General features: G+C 37.2%; 1 protein-coding gene across 1 annotated transcript in view; it reads left to right on the top strand.

Annotated features, from left to right (window-relative positions):
- The window catches only part of KANSL1L (KAT8 regulatory NSL complex subunit 1 like), a 161,100-nt gene that overhangs the window by 41,894 nt on the left and 98,802 nt on the right, over positions 1-20,404 (top strand). Inside the window, 2 exon segments of the mRNA XM_005672154.3 lie at positions 15,984-16,181; positions 20,091-20,212. Coding sequence (XP_005672211.2) covers positions 15,984-16,181; positions 20,091-20,212 — 320 coding nt within the window.

The raw sequence follows: 20,404 nt of genomic DNA, 5'->3' as shown, positions 1-20,404 counted from the left end.
TAGCTTTGTAGTATAGTCTGGAGTCTGATTCAAGGTTGTTTGACTATTCAGGGTTTTTTATGTTTCCATGTAAATTTAAAAATTTTTTGTTCTAGTTCTGTGAAAAATATCATTGGTAGTTTGGTGGGGGTTGCACTGAATCTATAGATTGCCTTGAGTATTATAGTCATTTCTACAGTATTTATTCTTCCAAACCAACAACATAGTATATATTTCCATTTGTGTCATCAATGATTTCTTTCATTAGCATCTTATAGTCTTCAGAGTACAGGTTTTTTGACTCTTTTGGTAAATTTAGTCCTAGGTATTTTATTCCTTTTGATATGATAGTAAATGGGATTGTTTCCTTAACTTCTGTTTCTGATCTTCATTGTTATTGTATTCAAATGAAAGAGCTTTCTGTATTAATTTTGTATCCTGCAACTTCACCAAATTCATTGATGAACTCTAGTAGTTTTCTGTTAGCATCTTTAGGATTTTCTTTGTATAGTATCATGCCATCTGCAAACAGCAGCAGTTTTTTCTTTGTTGTTCTTGTTTTTTCTGCCCCATGGCATATGGAGTTCCTGGGCCAGGGATCAGATCTGATCCATAGTCGTGGCAATGCTGGATCCTTTAACCCACTGTGTCACGCCAGGAATCGAACCCGAATCCTGGAGCTGCAGAGACCCCACTGATCCCATTGAGCCACAGTGGGAACTACAAACAGTGCCAGTGTTACTTCTTCTTTTCCAATTTGGATTCCTTTTATTTCATTTTCTCCTCTGATTGGCATGACTCAGACTCCCAAAACTATGTTGAATAAAAGTGTCTCAAGTGGATATCCTAGTCTTGTTCCTCATCTTAGCAGAAATTCAGCTTTTCACCATTTAGAAAAACGTTAGCTGTGTATTTGTCATATATGACCTTTACTGTGTTGAGGTAGGTTCTCTGCTCCATTTCTGGAGGCTTTTTTTAAAGTCATAAATGGGTGTTGAATTTTGTGTAAAGCTTTTTTGCCTCTGTTGATGATCGTATGGTTTTTATTCTTCAACTAATTAATGTAGTGAATCACACTGATTGATTTACAGATACTGAAAAATCCTTGCATCCCTGCGAAAAGTCCCACTTGATCATGGTGCATGATCCTTTTAATGTATTGCTGGATTCAGTTTGCTAGTATTTTGTTTTCTCCTTTCCTTTTTTTTTTCTTTCTTTTTAGGGCCACACTTGCAGCATATGGAAGTTCTCAGGCAAGGATTGAATCAGAGCTACAGCTGCCAACCTGTGCCACAGCCATAGCAACGTGGGATCTAAGCCGCCTCTGCGACCTATACCACAGCTCACAGAAACACCGAATCACTGACTCACTGAGCAAGGCCAGGGACTGAACCTGATTCCCCATGTATACTAGTTAATTCATTTCTGCTGCGGCACAATGGGAACTCCCCAGTTTGCTAGTATTTTGTTGAGGATTTTTGCCTCTGTGTTCGTCAGTGATATTGGCCTGGAATTTTCTTTTTTTGTGGTATATTTGGCTGGTTTTGATATTTGGTGATGGTGGCCTCATAGAATGTGTCTTCCTCTGCAGTTTTTTGGAAGAGTTTCAGAAGGCTAGGTGTTAACTCTTCTCAATTTTTGGTAGACTTCATCTGTGAAGCTCTCTGGTCCTGGCTTTTTTCTTTTTTTTTTTCAGAATTTTATTATATTTTTTATTTTTTAGAGTGATTTTTATTTTCAATTATAGCTGGTTTACCGTGTTCTGTTAATTTTCTACTGTACAGCAAGGTGACTCAGTCAAAAATACATTCTTTTTTCTCACATTATCCTCCATCATGCTCCATCATAAGAGACTAGATATAGTTTCCAGTACTATACAGTGTGATCTCATTGCTTATCCATTCCAAATGCAAGAGTTTACATCTTTTAACCCCAAATTCCCAGTCCATCCCACTCCCTCCCCCTCCTGCTTGGCAACCACAAGTCTACTCTCCATGTCCATGATTTTCTTTTCTGTGGACAGGTTCATTTGTGCCATATATTAGATTCCAGATATAAGTGATATCATACGGCATTTGTCTTTCTCTTTCTGACTGACTTCACTTAGTATGAGAGTCTGTAGTTCCATCCATGTTGCTGCACATGGCATTATTTTGTTTGTTTTTATGGCTGAGTAGTATTCCATTGTATATATATACCACATCTTCTTAATCCATTCATCTGTTGATGGACAATTAGGTTGTTTCCATGTCTTGGCTATTGTGGGGGTGTGTGTCTTTTTCAAGGAAAGTTTTGTCTGGATATATGCCCAAGAGTGGTATTGCTGGGTCATATGGTAGTTCTATGTATAGTTTTCTAAGGTACCTCCATACTGTTTTCCATAGTGGTTATATCAATTTACATTCCCACCAACAGTGCAGAAGGGTTCCCTTTTCTCCACACCCTCTCCAGCATTTGTTATTTTTTTTTGTGTGTGTGTGTGTATTTTCTAGGGCTGCACCCATGGCATATGGAGGTTGCCAGGCTACGGGACCAATCAGAGCTGTAGCTGCCGGCCTACGCCAGAGCCACAGCAATGCGGGATCCGAGCCATGTCTGCAACCTACACTACAGCTCATGGCAACAATGGATCCTTAACCTACTGAGTGAGGCCAGGATTGAACCCGCCTAGTCAGATTCGGTAACCACTGAGAAAACATTTGTATGGTTGATATCAGAGAACAAATGTCTTGCCTATGTTCTCTTCTAGGAGTTTGATGGTGTGTTGTCTTACATTTAAGTCTTTAAGCCATTTTGAGTTTATTTTTGAGCATGGTGTGAGGGTGTGTTCCAGTTTCATTGATTTACATGTGACTGTCCAGTTTTCCCAGCGCCATTTGCTTGAAAGACTGTCTTTTTCTCATTTTATGTTCTTGCCTCCTTTGTCAAAGATTAATTGACCATAGGTGTCTGGGTTTATTTCTGAGTTCTCTATTCTGTTCCATTGATCTGTCTGTCTGTTTTGGTACCAGTACCAGAGTGTCTTGATTACTGTGGCTCTGTAAAATTGCCTGCAGTCTGGGAGAGTTATGCCTCCTGCTTGGTTTTTTATTCCTCAGGATTGATTTGGCAACTCTGGGTCTTTTGTGGTTCCCTGTAAATTTTTGGATGGTTTGTTCTGGTTTTGTGAAAAATGTCATGGGTAATTTGATAGGGATTACCTTGAATCTGTAGATTGCTTAGGGTAGTATGGCCATTTTTGCAATATTAATTCTTCCATTTCAGTAGCATGGACTATCTTTCCATTTTTTTGAATCCTCTTTAATTTCGTTGATGAATGTCTCAGAGTTCTCAGCATATAAGTCTTTCACCTCCTTGGTCAGGTTTATTCCAGGTATTTGATTTTTTTAAATAGAATTTTTAAAGGTATTATTTATTTCTGTATTCCTTTTCTAATGTTTCATTGTTAGTGTACAGAAATGTGACTGATTTCTGAATGTTAGTCTTATATCCTGCTACTTTGCTGAATTTGTTGATCAGTTCAAGTAATTTTTGGGTTGAGTCCTTAGGGTTTTCTATGTATAGAATCATGTTATCTGCATACAGTGACAGTGTTATCTCTTCTCTTCCTATTTGGATACCTTTTATTTCTTTTGTTTGTCTGATTGCTTTGGCTAGGACTTGCAATACTATGTTGAATAACAGGAGTGAGAGTGGGCATCCTTGTCTTGTTGCAGATTTTAGCAGGAAGGCTTTCAGCTTTTCTCCATTGAGTATTATATTTGCTGTGGGTTTGTCATAAATGGCTGTTATTATGTTAAGGTATATTCCCTCTCTACCCATTTTGGTAAGAGTTTTTTTTCATGAATGGATGTTGGACTTTTTCAAATGCCTTTTTTGCATCTATTGAGATGGTCATGTGGTTTTTGACTTTGCTTTTGTTAATGTGGTGTGTGACATTGATTGATTTGCATGTGTTAAACCATCCTTGTGAACCTGGGATGAATCCCACCTGGTCTGGTGAATGATCTTTTTGATATGTTGTTGAATTTGGTTGGCTAAAATTTTGCTGAGAATTTTTGTGTTTACATTCAGCAAAGATATTGGCCTATAGTTTTCTTTTTTTGGTGGTATCTTTGTCTGATTTTGGAATTAGGTGATTGTGGCATCATAGAATATCTTTGGGAGTGTTCCTTCTTATTTACCCTTTTGGAAAAGTTTGAGGAGGATGGGTACAAGTTCCTCTTTGTATGTTTGGAAGAATTCACCTGTGAAGCCATCTGGTCCTGGACTTTTATTTGTAGGGAGTGTTTTTATGACATATTCAATTTCATTTCTAGTGATTGGCCTGTTCAGTTGATCTATTTCTTCTTGATTCAGTTTTGGCAGGCTGTAAGTCTCTAGAAAGTTGTCCATTTCTTCTAGGTTGTCAAATTTGTTGGCATACAGTTGTTCATAGTGTTCTCTTATGGTTTTTTGTATTTCTGTGGTATCGGTTGAGATTTCTCCTTGTTCATTTCTTATTGTGTTTGAGTTCTTTCTCTCCTCTTCTTGGTGAGTCTGGCCAGAGGTTTGTCAATTTTGTTTACCTTTTCAAAGAACCACTTCTTGGTTTTATTATTTTTTTCCATTGTTTTCTGAATCTCTATTTTATTTATTTTCTCTCTGATCTTTATGATTTCCTTCCTTCTGCTGCTTTAGGTTTTGTTTTTTCTTCTTTTCTAATTCATTTAGGTGGTGGGTTAAGTTGTCAATTTGATATTTTTCTTCTTTTTTGGTGGAAGCCCTGTATTGCTATGATTTTCCCTCTGTGCACTGCTTTTGCAGTATCCCATACATTTTGACTGGTTGCGTCTTCATTATCATTTGCCTCAAGGTATTTTTTATTTCCTTCTTTATTTCCTCATTGACTCATTGTTTTTTTAGTAAAATGTTGTTTAGTCTCCATGTGGTTAGTTTTTTCTTACATCTTCTTCTGTGGTTGATTTCTAGTTTCATGTCTTTGTGGTTAGAGAAGGTACTTGAAATAATTTCTATACTCTTAAATTTGTTGAGCTTAGCTTTGTGCCCCAGTATGTGATCAATTCTTTAGAATGTTCCATGTGCACTTGAGAAGAATGTGTGTTCTGATTTTCTTGGATGTAATGTCCCAAAAATGTAGATTACATCCAACTTTTCTTTTGTGTCATTTAGGATCTATGTTGCCTTAATGATTTTCTGTCTAGAGGATCTGTCCATTGATGTGAGTGGGGTGTTATAGTCTCCTATGATTATTGTATTCCCATCAATTTCCCCTTTTATGTCTTAGTATTTGTTTTATGTATCTGGGTGCTCCTATATTAGGGGCATATATATTGACAATTGTAAAATCCTCTTCTTCAATGGATTCTTTTACCATTAAATAGTATTCTTCTTTGTCTTTCTTCATGGCCTTCATTTTAAAGTCCGTTTTATCTGATATGAATATTGCAACTCCTGCTTTCCTGTCTTGAGCTTTGGCATGAAATATCTTTCCTATCCCCTCACTTTCTATCCATATGTGTCCTTTGCCCTAAGGTGAGTCTCTTGTAGAAAGCAAATTGTAGGTTTTTGCTTTTTTTATCCAATCCACCACTCTGTGTCTTTTGATTGGAACATTCAGTCCAGTGACATTTAAGGTAATTTTTGATAGATATCTATTTATTGCCGTTTTAAACCTTGTTTTCCATTTGCTTCTATGTTTCTCCTTTATTTTTTTGGTTGGATGATTTCCTTTTATTTTATGCTTGACTACTTTTCTTTTTAGTTTTTGTGAATGTAATGTCTGGTTTTGATTTGTGGTTGCCCTGTTTTTTAAGTATGGTAATCCTCTCCTATATCTGCTGCTTTAGCCTGGTAGTCATATAGGCTCAAACTCATTATTAAAATTAAAAAAGAAAAAAAAATCTGTATTTTCTTACTTTCCTTTCCCACATGCTATGATTTTGAAGTCTTTTTTTTTTTTAACATTGTTTGTCCTTTTGCTGTTCCTTTGCTATTTATCATCGCTTTTACAGTATCTTTTTTCTCTTTTATATCCATATGCTGGCTTATTTAACTGATTACTTTCCAGTTGTGGTTTCCTCCATCCTAGTTCTTCTGACTTCTTTCTTTATTTAGAGAAGCCCTTTCAGTATTTCTTTTAGAATGGGTTTAGTATTACTGTACTCTTTTAGCTTTTGTTTGTTGGAGAAATTCTTCATTTCCCCTTCTATATTAAATGATATTCTTGCTAGACAGAGTATTCTATGTTGCAAATTTTTTCCTTTCAGAACTTTAAATATATCTTGCCACTCTCTTCTTGCCTGCAGTGTTTCTGTAGAGAAATCACCTGGTAGCCTCATGGGGGTTCCCTTATAATTAATGTTTTGCTTTTCTCCTGCTGCCTTTAGAATCCTCTCTTTATGTAAGTTTTGCCATTTTTGTTATAATATGTCTTGATGTGGGCCTATTTGGGTTCAACTTGTTTGGGGCCCTCTGTGCTTCCTGTATCTTGATATCCATTTCCTTTAGATTTGAAAAATTTTCAGATATAATGTCTTCAAATATATTTTCAATCCCCTTTTCTTTTTTTCTCCTTTTGGAATTCCTGTTATGCATATATTGGCCCTCTTTATCTTATCCTATAGGTCTCTTATATTGCTTTCGTGTTTTTTTCATTTGGTTTTCTGTCTGTTGTCCTGACTGAGTTATTTCCATTATTCTATCTTCGAAGTCAGTAATTCATTCCTCTGCATTATTTATTCTGCTCTTTATTGCCTTTAGCTCAGTTTTTATCTCTGCAATTTTTTATCTCTTTCTAATTTTTCTGTATTCCTCCTTGTATTTTCTAGTTCCTTTCTAAAGGAATATGCATTCCTGTTCATATCCACACTTAATTCCTTGATATTAAGCCTTAACCCCTTTAGTATTTTCACTACCTTTCTTTTGAACTCGGTGTCTGTCAGACTGCAGAGGTCTGTTTTATTGTTTCCTGTTTCAGGTGAATTCCCCTGTTCTTTTAACTGGGAGTGATTCCTGAACTTCTTCTTCTTGCTTATGTTTTTCTTTTTCTGTGAGTTTAGGGAAGCCAACCTGTAGTCTTGGAGGGCTACTTATATGCAAGAGTGCCTGTTCAAGTTTTGTGGGAGATTGCTATTTATTTTTGGTGTGGGAAGTGTAAAGATCTGCTGTCTCTTTCTTCAGTGTGAGCAGGCTGTTATCCCCAGGGTGCTGAGTGTGTTTCCAGGGAGAAGGAGGCAATGGGTAGGGCAAGTAGTCAGTGCCTGGTGGCTGGACTCTTAACAGCAGCAAGGACCTGCAGGAAGGTGGTGCAGGCTACTCTTAGTTACAGGGCCCTGGGAAGTGGTGATAAGCCTTAGGCAGATTGGCAAGGTGCCCAGAGCATTTGGCAGTGGCAGCAGCAGAGTCTGAGAGTTCCCAGGGGAGTGAGAGCAACAGTAGGTTGCAGTGCCCTCCTCTGAGGTTTTTGGAACTGCAAGTGGTGCCTGTTCAGGACCCCTAGTGGTAGCAGGGCACACCCACCTCTGGAGTTAGTGATAACTGTGGTGGTTTGCTGCTGCCACCTGCAGACCACGCACGAAGCACCCTGTCTTGCTTGTCCCCACGCAGGTGTTGCTGCACCAGCTGATTCTAGTTGTAGGGTCTTGGGAAGGGGCAGTGATCAAGCATCTGGGCCCTACCTAGGGCATTTGCTAGTGGCAGCTGCATGGTAGGTGTGTTCCCAGGGGAGTGAGAACAACCATGTGTGGTGTTTAGTTGCACTACCCTCTTTTTTTTTTTTGCCAACCCTTGAGGTGACTGTGGCTGCAAGTGGAGCCCAGTCACAGGCCCCCAGTTGTGGCAGGCAATGCCTCCCTCTGCCTCCGAGATGCCACCGCTGTCCATCCCTGCTGCCTGTAGATCATGCAAGAGGCACCACATCACACTTAGCCCCCTGCTGCCCTTAGCCCACCCAAGAGGTATCCAGCTACCCGTCACTTGCATAAGAAGTGCCCAGTTTCCCACAGCCTGAGCAAGTGGCTTCTCACTACCCATAGCCTGCACCAGAGGCACTCCGACCTCTGAGAGCTCTCATGTGCTCAGGGAGATTCCTATGGCAGTCCACCCCTCCTTTCTCGCCCTCCCCAACAATGGCCTCTTGCTTCTGACTGCGGGCCCAGACCTTCTCCTGCGTTCCCTCCCCAGCCCATAGCACACCACTCCCCCACCTGTGGCACACTTCTCTTTTGCCTCTCAGGCTGTCCCCACACAGCCTACCCTGGTCCTCTCCCTGGGACTGACCTCTGGAGCCTGAGGCTCAGCTCCCAGCCTTCACCTGGGACTCTCAGGCTGTGGTGTCCAGGGCAGTAGTGCAGATGATCTGTGTGACTCTCACTCTGCTTTGCCCTCCTCAGTCCAGCCACTGCACTTTTCTTGGTGACTTTGAGGTCCTTCTGTCTCTACTGACCTCCTCATCAGTTAGGAATACTAGTCCCGACCTGATTCCTTTTCTTTCTCTCTTTCTTTTGTTCTACCTAGTTATGTCAAGAGTTTCTTGCCCTTTTTGGAGGCGTAACTTCTTCCAGCATTCAGCAAATGTTCCATGTGAGTCATTTTACATGTAGATGTGTTTTTTTTGATGTGTTTGTGGGAGAAGGTGAGCATGATGTCTTACTCCTCTGCTGTCTTGATCTGCCTCTCCAGTCCTGGATTTTTGTCATTGGAAGTTTTTTAATCACAGTTTCACTTTCAGTGATTGTAACGAGTCTTTTCATATTTTCTACTTCTTCCTGGTTCAGTCTTGGGAAGTTATACCTTTCTAAGAATTTGTCCATTTTTTTTTTGGTTGACATATAGTTTCTTATAGTAGTCTTTTCTGATCCTTTGTATTTCTATGATGTCAATTTGTAACTTCTCCTTTTTCATTTCTAATTGTATTAATTTGAGCCCTCTTCCTTTTTTTCTTGATGAGTTTGCCTAATGGTTTATCAATTTTTATCTTTTCAAAGAACCAGCTTTTAATTTCATTGATCTTTTCTGTTGTTTTCTTCATTTCTATTTCATTTGTTTCTGTTCTAATCTTTATGACTTCTTTCCTTCTGCCAACTTTGGATTCTGTTTGCTGTTTTTCCTTGTAGTTGATTTCTTGACTGGTGGGATGTGGTTGGGAGATGTTTGATATGATTTCATTTTGCTTAAATTTACTGAGACCTGTTTTGTGGCCTAGCAAGTGATCTATCCTGGAGAATGTTCCATGTGTACTTGTTTTTTTTTTTCTATTATTTTTTATTTTTTAAGTGATTAATTTTCCATCATAGCTGATTTACAGTGTTCTGTCAGTTTTCTACTGTACAAGAGGGAAATATGGGGAGAAGGGGTAAATTGGGAGTTTGGAATTGACTCTATACACACCACTACAATTTTCTTTTTTTTTTGAAAGATTGGAATTATCCTTTGAATATTTGATAAAATTTCAAGTGATATTGATAACATCACAATTTGATAAAAGTTAAATTGTGTGGGACATTTTTGTGAGTGGCTTTATTTTTTATTTAAAGAAAAATTTTTTTTTTTTTTTTGTCTTTTTACTCTTTCTTGGGCTGCTCCTGCGGCATATAGAGGTTCCCAGGCTAGGGGTCGAATCGGAGCTGTAGCCACCAGCCTACACCAGAGCCACAGCAATACGGGATCCGAGCTGCATGTCTTTGACCTACAGCACAGCTCACGGCAATGCAGGATCCTTAACCCACTGAGTGAGGCCAGGGATCAAACCTGCAACCTCATGGTTCCTAGTCAGATTTTTTAACCACTGAGCCATGACAGGAACTCTGAGGCAGGTTCATAAAATGTACATTTGGAGTTATTTCAGTAGAAATGGCAGTTAAAGATGTACTATTATATTGTAGCAATTATTTAATAGCATTTATTCATCTCTCTTTCCTTCTTTGTTTTCTCCTTTCCTCCTCCTCTTCTTCATTCTTTCCTTTCACACAGTTATTAGGTGCCTAATATGTGTTTAGGATATAAAGTGATGAACAAAACTTACAGAATTATTACATTTTTTAGGGATTTTAGTCTAATGGGGGAAATTAAGAAAATGATTACAGAAATAAATATTGTTTTAATTCCTAGCAGGAGAAATTTAAGGTAAGTTTTCCTTAGCCTAAAGATATAGTTTCCCCAAATTATAGGCTGTTTGTTTGGAACTTGTATATTTTCACATAGAAGCAATAATATAAGGAGTTCTCATGCAATCCTATGAAGTCCTATTTAATCTACATGTTGCTAAATATCTCTTTCTAACTTGTTTTTGTGAGATATTATTTTCAATATGGTGAAACTGTGGACATAATAAAGATAATAATGTAAGGTTGATGGTGAATGGTCTGAAAAGAAAAAGCTGAGAAGGGAAGGAAGTAGAGTCCATGAATCACATAGTTAGCCTATCCCACCTAAGATCTTCATATGAATAAAGATTAGTAAGTTTTAAATTCTATCATGAGTTTATATTCTGGTAGGGGAGATAGACTACATAAATAGTTAATGGCAGCATAAAGTGTATGTGCAGTGATACATGTTTTTAATAAGAAATAGATGTGGCGTAGAGAGAATACTTAACTCCTGACTTCAGGGTTTAGCAGGTCAGAGAATACATCAGTAAAGAGATGATGCTTCACTATGACTTTGCAGGATAAATAGTAGTTTGCTTAATGAATTTATGGCACTAGAAAAGGGATTCCTTAAAGGTTTGAAGGCACACTTGGTCTGTTTCAGGAATAACCAGTTAGTATGGTATTCAAAGGAGCAGAAAGTATGAGTTATGAAGAGATGGAGAGGACGCTAGGAAGTCATGAATATTGTTTAATTGTAAAATTTGGTGGTGATGTCTATAGAAAGGTGGATAGAAGGATAGATATTGATTATTTTCTTGAAAGATATATTGTCACAAATATTTCTTATACCCAGTAGAGTTCTAAGAATAAGTCAAGTTTAAATCAATTTGGAAATTTCCAAGAAAGTGGGTTCCTAGTTGAATTGGTAACTAAGTTTTATGTTTGAATCTAGACATTTTGATTCATTTTGCTTTGACTTGAGAAAGGGTATTTTAACATTCTCTGTTTTCTAAGCAGTGTTTTATACTTGTTTAAACATTTTTTTGCTTGATTATATGCTTATATAGCATCTATTTGTTATAAATTACTTTAAGGAAATAAATATAAACTTTCCCATAATAATTTATATGGCCTTACATTTTTCTTGGTTCTGACTAGATGTGTATCTGGCCCTTTGTTCCCTAAGAATCAGATTATGTTTGCTTTATGGAAAATGTCACTTTAATTATGGTATTTAAATACAATATTTCTTTATTTTGGTAGTTTATCCTTATATTTCTTAGGAATTAAGATGTCTAATTGCTTATTTATGTGCAGTTCAGTTATTATACTGAATTGGTAAAATAGCACTTTTTTCCTCTTCTACATTCTTGAATTATTGTATTTTAAAAAATTGAGAAGAGTGATTTAATGCTTTTTTTTTTTTTTTTTTTTTTTTTTTTTTTGCCTTTTAGGGCTGCACTTGTGGCATATGGATATTCCCAGGCTAGGGGTCAAATAGGAGCTTGCATTGCCACAGCAATACCAGATCCAAGCCATGTTTGCAACCCACACTGCAGCTCACGGCAACACTGGATCCTTAACCCACATCCTCATGGATACTAGTCAGGTTCATAACAGCTGGGCCACAATGGGAACTCAGTTTATTTTTATTTATTTATTTATTTATTTTTTGTCTTTTTTTTTGTTATTTCTTTGGGCCGTTCCCATGGCATATGGAGGTTCCCAGGCTAGGGGTCCAATCGGAGCTGTAGCCACTGGCCTACGCCAGAGCCACAGCAACTCGGGATCCGAGCCGCGTCTGCAACCTACACCACAGCTCACGGCAACGCCGGATCATTAACCCACTGAGCAAGGGCAGGAACCGAACCCGCAAGCTCATGGTTCCTAGTCGGATTTGTTAACCACTGCGCCACGACGGGAACTCCGGGAACTCAGATTAATGCATCTTAACTGAGACAGAACTTTTTGTTTAATATATCGCTAAGGAAAATAAAAACCTTTCTCATCAGTTAACTTGGTGATAAGGAGAAGGGAAAACAATTGAGATGCTCTTTTGTAAATAGCCTGTTTAAATAAGTGCTGGTTTTTGTCTCTGATCAGGAAACACAGTGTTTTACTAGTGTCAAAAGGGGCAAATGACACACTCCAGGTGGTCTAAATTTTGCTTAAATTTTTGGAGAGAAGAAAGCAGGTATTGGGAGTTCCCTTCATGGCTTAGCGGTTAACAAACCCGACTAGCATCCATGAGGATTCGGGTTTGATCCCTGGCCTCATTCAGTGGGTTAAAGATCTGCCATTGCCATGAACTGTGATGTAGGTCACAGACTCGGCTCGGATCCTGAGTTGCTATGGCTGTGGTGTGGGCCAATTTGACTCCTAGCCTGGGAACCTCCATATGCTGTGGGTGAGGCCCTAAAACACCCCCAAAAAAAAAAAGATTTAGATAAACTATGAGCTTGGTTTTAGATCAAAAATATCAAAATGTACAAGCACTATTCTCAAATTTCCAGTTACATAAAAAAAAATATAGCAGGTATTAGCAACATCCCTTCTCTGTTCTTGCAACTACTTTGTCACACATTACAGCTTCCATATTTCTCTTTTTCTCTGTTCTAGCTTTCAGTAAGAGAACAGCTTCTTCTAACTTCCAGAAAAAAAATTAAAATAGTTTTTTGAGAGGCTGGATATCCTATGTTAAATTATTTCTCTTCTAGATTTCTTTCGTTATCTTAGATCAGGTTCTTCCACATCTTAAGTTGTGTATTTTGTTTGTTTTAAACTTCTTGCTTAAAATTAGTTTTGGTGACTTTATATAAATAATACATATTTTGGTGAGGCAGTTGTTTATTTTTTCACACTGTGTTGTCTCTGTGAGGACCTTGGGAGTGGGGATGGGGATGTCTATAGGCTTATTATCAGGAATAGTTGTCTGCTCTGAACAGCTGATTTGCTTTCATCTTATGCTAGAGTTTTCACTTGTCTAAGTTAACAGAACTCATCCTTTTTAAATTTTTTCATGCCTCTGTTATTTACCTAATTTTAGCTATCATTAGACTCTTCTTTTCATGATTTCATAAAAATTCAGATTAATGAATTATACTTTTTTTTTTGCTTTTTAGGGACACACCTGTGGCATATGGAGATTCCCAGGCTAGGGGTCTAAGCAGAGCTATAGCCAGCCTACACCACAGCCACATCAATGTGGGATCCGAGCTGCGTCTGCAACCTACACCACAGCTCACAGCAATGCCGGATTCTTAACCCACTGAGCAAAGCCAGGGATCGAACCACAACCTCATGGTTCTTAGTGGGATTCGTTTCCACTGGGCCACAAAGGGAACTCCAGATTAATGAGTTACAATTAACAAAATTGTGAGATAAAGTATACATTATGATGATCCAACCCATGTATATTCTTTTCCTGATTTTTAAGAACAGGGACTATGTCTGCAGTGTCTCTAAAAGATTTAACCTTCTTTCCTTTCTTCTCTGTTCTTGGCTATGGCAGAGAAAAATTGTGGGCCATTCTTAAGCTGTGAGAGTTTTGTCCAGGGCAATAGTTTAAGAGAACAAAGTAGATTATGAAGTTGACTATGATTGTCTCCCCTGTTCAATTTTTAAAATGTTATTATTATTTTTAATGGCTGTACTTGCAGCATTGGAAATTTCCAGGCTAGGCATTGACAAGCTGCATTTGCAACCTGTGTTGTGACTTGCAGCAACACCAGGTCCTTAAGCCACTGAGCGAGGTCAGGGGTGGAACCCACATCCTCACGGACACTATGTCAGGTTTTTAACCTGCTGAGCCACAGTGGGAACTCCTAAACTGTTTATTCTCTGTTGAATTAACTATACGTGGCCTCCTACTTAAAAAAAAAAAATTGTATTCGAAAGGTTTGGGAATTGGGCTTTTGAAATTCAGAATCATTTTTTCCATAAAAACAATTGTAATTGTTTTGTGATTTTAATTATTATTATGAATACAGGGTAATTCACAATAGCCTGGCCCATAATATAGACTATAATCAAATTCCAAAGGGAATTTTAATTAAATTAGTGAAAACTTGGTTTTTTTTGTTTTTGTTTTTGGTATTTTTAGGGCCACACACGCAGCATATGGAAATTCCCAGGCTAGGGGTCGAATTGGAGCTACAGCTGCCAGCCTACACCACAACCACAGTTACGCCAGATCCAAGCCACATCTGTGACCTGCACTTCAACTCACGGCAACACCAGAACCTCAACCCACTGAGCGAGTAAGGCCAGAGATTGAACCCGCATCCTCATGGATTCTAGCTGGGTTCATTACCACTGAGCCAGGATGAGGACTCTGAAAACTTGTATTTCCTTTGTATAGAGGTACTTGTGAATAACCTACAAGAAACTTGTACAAATTTTGGGTAGGCATTTCATACCCTATTAAGGACTTTCAAGATTGATAATACTATCAAGTCTAACTCAATTCTTTAAATATCAAGTGAAACATAACCAAAATGTATTTCTTCCGATTTCTTGATAGCTGTATTTGTGCGTTCTATAAAAATAGTCATTGAGATGGGATCAACAGTTGGATCCCCCTCTCTTTGTAAAGGTACTCTGTTACAAGTGCAGGTAAAAAAAGTTAGTCTCACCAAGCATCATTTGTAATATGTAACTATAAAATAATAAAATGTGTGTTTAATACTATAGCTGAATATGTTAATTCTAAAGTGATACATTCTTATCCTTTATAGTGCAAAGTAAGACTTCTTGTATGTAGCATATAATGCATAGGTATTTTCCATCCAGTGTATAGCTCTTATACATGATATAAGCTGGCACACAAGTCATTTAATTTGTTTCATCATGAAATATTGTACACATATATTAATGTTTTAGTCTATTTTTAATTAAAATAATATAATATTTTAGCCATATGCATATATATGCACACACACACACACACATACATTATGTAATAATATATATTATTCTTTGCAGAGGGAAATGAAGTAGAAGGGGTGGGAAGGGAAGAAGTTTTACGATGAGAACTATGAAGCCATTAAGATCATATGAGATCATGTGCACTCCTTTTCCCCTCACCCCTGTCTTCATTGTCTCTTCAAGACCTAAGTTTGAGGACAGTTGTAGTGAAGAAGCTTGGGAATGTGGGGGAAAGTTAAGCAAGCCAGTTGAGTAATAAGTGTGTGTGTCGGGGGTGGGGTGGGGGGGAATGGTAGACAGGGGGTACAGAGGCAGCTAGATCCCTGCTCATTTCTCTAGTTATTTACATTTCAGAAACTGTCCATCAAAGTTGAAAACTTGTGTCTTTATCATTAACTCATCTACTCTGTAAGCAACGAGAACTGTGGCCCATGGAGTGCTTTTTCTCTATAATTCAGTCCTGCCAGTTAGTTGGCTAGCAGCAACAGGGTTGGGATTCTTAGAGTGCTCTGAAAGCAGTTAGTATAAAGTTAGATTATTGTTTGGATGTTTCTAAGTTTGGTATTTTAATTTATGAAATTAGGAGTGATCAAATACAAAACTCAAATGGAAATGCTAGTGACGGAAACACCAGAAGGTTATATCCAGAAATGTTCAAGTTTTAGTCAAATATGTTTATATTCTGTGTATAAGCCTTTCATTTTATTCTACATGTATCATGTTTTTAACGCCAATAACTAAAGCCAACCAAAAAAATAACTGCATGTATATAATTTATGACAATATTTTACAAGCATAATCCATCAAATAAACATGTTCTTTTAGCTGCACATGTTTTAAATCAGCAACTCTTTTACAGAGTTAAATGGCACTTTCACATATCTATTTTCTGATTTCCAAGGAATAATAAGCATGGTTCAAGAGCATTGTAGCATTAAAATTGACTTAGCAGTCAGTGTGTTTTCATTGCAACTCTTGTTTGCCTAGGGGATAGTGATCCTAGAAGAATGCCAACTTCCTAAAGACATTTTAAGAAAACAAATACAGTGTACAGACCAAGCAGCTTCATTAAACACTACAAGGAATCCCCAGATTCTTCAAGAGAGTCAAGATCCTTTGCCAGAACAAGATTTTGAAATGTCACCAAGTAGCCCTACACTACTTCTTCGCAATATAGAAAAACAGGTAATGTGAAGTGAGCGTAAAATGTGAGTAGCATGAAATGACTTTTAATTGATTATATAAACTATTTAAATAAACCTGTATGTCTGCTTGAGATATTGGTTATTAAAGTTGACCATTTGATATTAAATGCAATTAAAATATTTAGTATGTGACTAGTCATGAGTTATAATATTGATATAATTAAAGTTATTTAAATATAATATGTAAAGTATTGGTACAGAGCTATAGGGTGGTAACTCATTTATACTAGGGCTGGAAAATCTTGCTTTCTAGCAAAATTGTTCATCATTGAACTTTGCTTCATGGGGAAAGAATGGTAGTATCAATTAACATACCTAAACAGTTTGATTAATCTATTGATAGAGAGTTTTAGTGAAAGATACTGTTGGGATTTAATGTATTCTCTCATTAAAAAATTATCCTGGAAATAGAGTCTAATAAACTGCTAATGAATTGCTTTGGTTCCAAAGTTTTTCCTAATATTTAAGTCCTCTTATGGATGACCCTAGAAATTTAATTATTCTGTCCTATATTTGTCATTTGATATCAGCACATTTATTTTAATTTAGACTTTGGTGGCTCTGGAACAAACCTGGCTTTCTAGGAGTTTGCTAATTTGCAGCTAGACTGAATCTGCTGAATATATTCAGTTGGGACTATAGCTGCATGATTATTTTGTTCCAGTGGATAATATGTATTCTCATGCCTGTCCATATCTAATTTTTCTGTTTTTTTCCTAACATAAATTGTGAAATAATTTAGTACCAGATTACTACTATCTTAATCCTGATAGTTCAGAATATGGGCACCTCCTCCTACCCCATATTTGTTAAATTTGCAATTGCCTAGAGTTTTACTTAATTGGAGTGCATACTCAAAATACTGTTATAAATATTTTATAATTCAGAAAGTTATTTTGTAATTACCTGATGTTAATTGGAATGTAAAGCAGTGTTTTAAATTAATGTTAGTTATATTTGTCTTCCCTGTTTTTTTCTGCTCACCTTATCCCATAGAAACAATACCCTTTCAGTTTAACCCTAGTTATTTCATAATCCAGGCTGATGTATTTACTTGATCAGTCAGATCTTTTGCTTTTTTAACATGTAGGTCACGACTTACCCTTTGGAAAGAGATGTCTTGTATTTTTTCTTTTTCCTTGGTAACATCAATTTGTTTGATTGAGTTAACATCAGAACTGGCTAATTTGCTGGGCCCAGTGCACAATGAACTCACATATCCCTTTAAAAACAGTTTTAAAGTTTTAAGCCAGTGATAGCAGAGCATTAACCAAACATGAGATCCCTTCTGAGTACAACCCTATGCTATGCACAGGTTGCTCACCCATGAAGGTGACCTTGGGTATCATGTTCATTTTAGGTCCCATTGCTGACAGGAGTGTCAGAGGCTTTGGGAGGAAAGGGAACCAGGCATTGTGAGAATAGTAATGGTTCTAGACGTAAGGAGAGAAGAATAGGATGAAAGGAGCAGCAGCAATCACTTGTAGAGGTCATTTATAAATTGCCTATGAACAGGTAATATGTTCTTGGAACATATGCTAATAATGTTTTTATAGGTCAATTAAAATTAAGTTTTAAAATGCTTGCTGAAGACAGTCTAGGGGTTAGTATCAAAGGGGTGGCAAGGCTGGTATCACACATATTTTTCTTAAAATAACCTATTGGTGGAGTTCCCATTGTGGCACAATGGAAACAAATCCAACGAGTAACCAGTTGGATATCCCTGGCCTCACTCAGTGGATTAAGGATCCAGCATTGCCATGGGCTGTGGTGTAGGTCACAGATGCGGCTCGGATCCGGCATTGCGGTGGCTATGGTGTAGCAGCTCCAATTCAACTCCAAGCCTGGAAACCTCTGTATGCTGTGAGTGCGGCCCTAAAAAGACTGGAGAGAAAAAAAAAAAGAGAGAGAAGAATCTTGACCCTTTAAGTCTTCTGATTTTGCATTAGTTCTGAGTTTGCATTAGGGTGAATGGACAAGAGATAAGTTCCTTGTATATAAAAAAATGAAAAATAACTTTTTAAAAAGTAACCTATTGGTAGAGTAGTATTTGCTGACCATAGGGGAACTTGAAGATGGATCAGGTAATCCTTTGAATTGAGTAAATTAACTTTGTTTGAGGAATGTTTTGCTACTGAACTTGTGTTCCTCAAAAACAACTAAAGAGTTGACAGTTAAAATATAAAGGCACTCTGAGTTTTAGACTGATAGTAGTTTTAGAAAATAACATTAATTCCTAGTATCAATGCATACTTACATTATTAAATAATATATTTTGTTCATAAGTTGAAAGGTGAATTTATTTGAGAACTTCAGATAATTTAAAGTAAATTTCACAGTGATGCATTTACATTAGAAACTGTATTATAAATAGCCAGCAAGTGTTTTGACTTTTAAATTTGATGAGTTTTTTGTTTTTGGTGTTCATTTTTTTCCTCTGCTAATTTTAATTTTATTCTCATTTTTGCTGTGAATTTTCTCTCCCAAATATGGTGTATGAGATTTTATTGGCTGGAGTGGGGCGGTTGTTAGGGTAAAATAAAGCTGGAGGTTGGTTGTGACACTGCCCTTCTAGGACCATTATTCATACAACTCTGACTAGCGACCTCCAGGGTCTAAAAAGATTTTTCGGTATTTTCGGAGGTGGTGGAACAATGAGAAGAGTGTGTCAGTGATTTAGACTGGAAAATATGAAATATACTGTAAATTTCTTTGTGTAAACAAATTAATGAATACTTGGTAGATGAATAAAGAGTCTATATTGGTGATTTTGAAAACTAGCTTTAATCATATTTAAGTATGTAATAATTTGGAGTTCCCGTTGTGGCGCAGTGGAAAAGAATCCGACTAGGAACCATGAGGTTGTGGGTTCGATTCCTGGCCTCGCTCAGTGGGATAAGGATCTGGCGTTGCCATGAGCTGTGGTGTAGGTCACAGACACAGCTTAGATCCTACATTGCCATGGCTGTGGCATAGGCTGTCAGCTGTAGCTCTGATTAGACCCTAGCCTGGGAACCTCCATATGCCGTGGGTGCAGCCTTATAAAAAATAAATAAATAAAATAAAAGTATGTAGTAATTTTTAAAATGAAGTCTTTAGATACAAATTATTTTTTTCAAGAAAATAAATGGGTAAAACATTTCAGGTTCTCTTTCATGAAAAACTTTTTGAAGAATTCAAAAATTATATTTAGTTCTATCATACTCTTTATTTTCATTTCTTTTTCTTTCTTTCTTTCTTTTTTTTTTTTTTGCTTTTTAGGGCCCACCCGCAGCATAAAAGGAAGTTCCCAGGTGAGGGGTTGAATTAGAGAGGTAGCTGCTGGCCTACACCACAGACACAGCAACTCAGGATCTGAATAGCATCTGCAACCTATACCACAGCTCATGGCAGTGCTGGATCCTTAACCCATTGAGCAAGGTCAGGGATCGAAACGCACCCTCATGGACAATAGGTCAGGTTCTTAACCTGCTGAGCTGCAGTGGAAACTCCTCTTTCCATTTTTTAAACCTCTTCCTAAAAGTCTTTTTTTCTCCAGTGAACATGGATTATATATGATCAGAAAAGTTGTCATTCTTTTATAGAAATATATTGTTTCCATCGATGTGGCCTATACTTCCTATAATTGTTGTAGATGATTGTTTTGAGAACTGAAACAAACAAACAAAAAGGATGTGGAAAAAGAGGAGCACTTTAAAATGTAGATTTACTTATGATAAATGGAAAAATCAGTAGTGGTGTAAATCGTCTTTGTAGAGAAAAATACTGAAACATGAACATGAAACATTTATGTTTCATGAGAAGTTAAGCTTTAATAGGCACTAAAGATCTGAGATTTAACTCATATTTCTTGCTTAGCAGCAGTAAAAGGTTTTCTGTTGTCTTGCAGAGTGCGCAGTTGACTGAGATCATCAACAGTTTGATTGCCCCTCTCAACTTGTCTCCAACATCATCACCTCTTTCCTCTAAGTCTTGTAGCCATAAATGTCTGGCTAATGGCATTTCCAGGAGGTAGGTATCAGTGGGATAGTTTTGCTTCTAAATTTGGCTTTGCTTATTTTATTTTGATCTTTTAAGTATTGCAGCTTATTTTTTCTCTTTATGTAAAAATTTTGTACTGGATATACAGATACATTTTTAGATAATATCAAACTTTTATAACTAAGGGAACTATCAACCTGAGAATGAGGGAGAAAACTTTCC

Source organism: Sus scrofa, chromosome 15, assembly GCF_000003025.6.
Source record: "Sus scrofa isolate TJ Tabasco breed Duroc chromosome 15, Sscrofa11.1, whole genome shotgun sequence".
Classification (NCBI taxonomy): domain Eukaryota; kingdom Metazoa; phylum Chordata; class Mammalia; order Artiodactyla; family Suidae; genus Sus; species Sus scrofa.
This window is presented reverse-complemented; position numbering and strand designations above follow the sequence as displayed.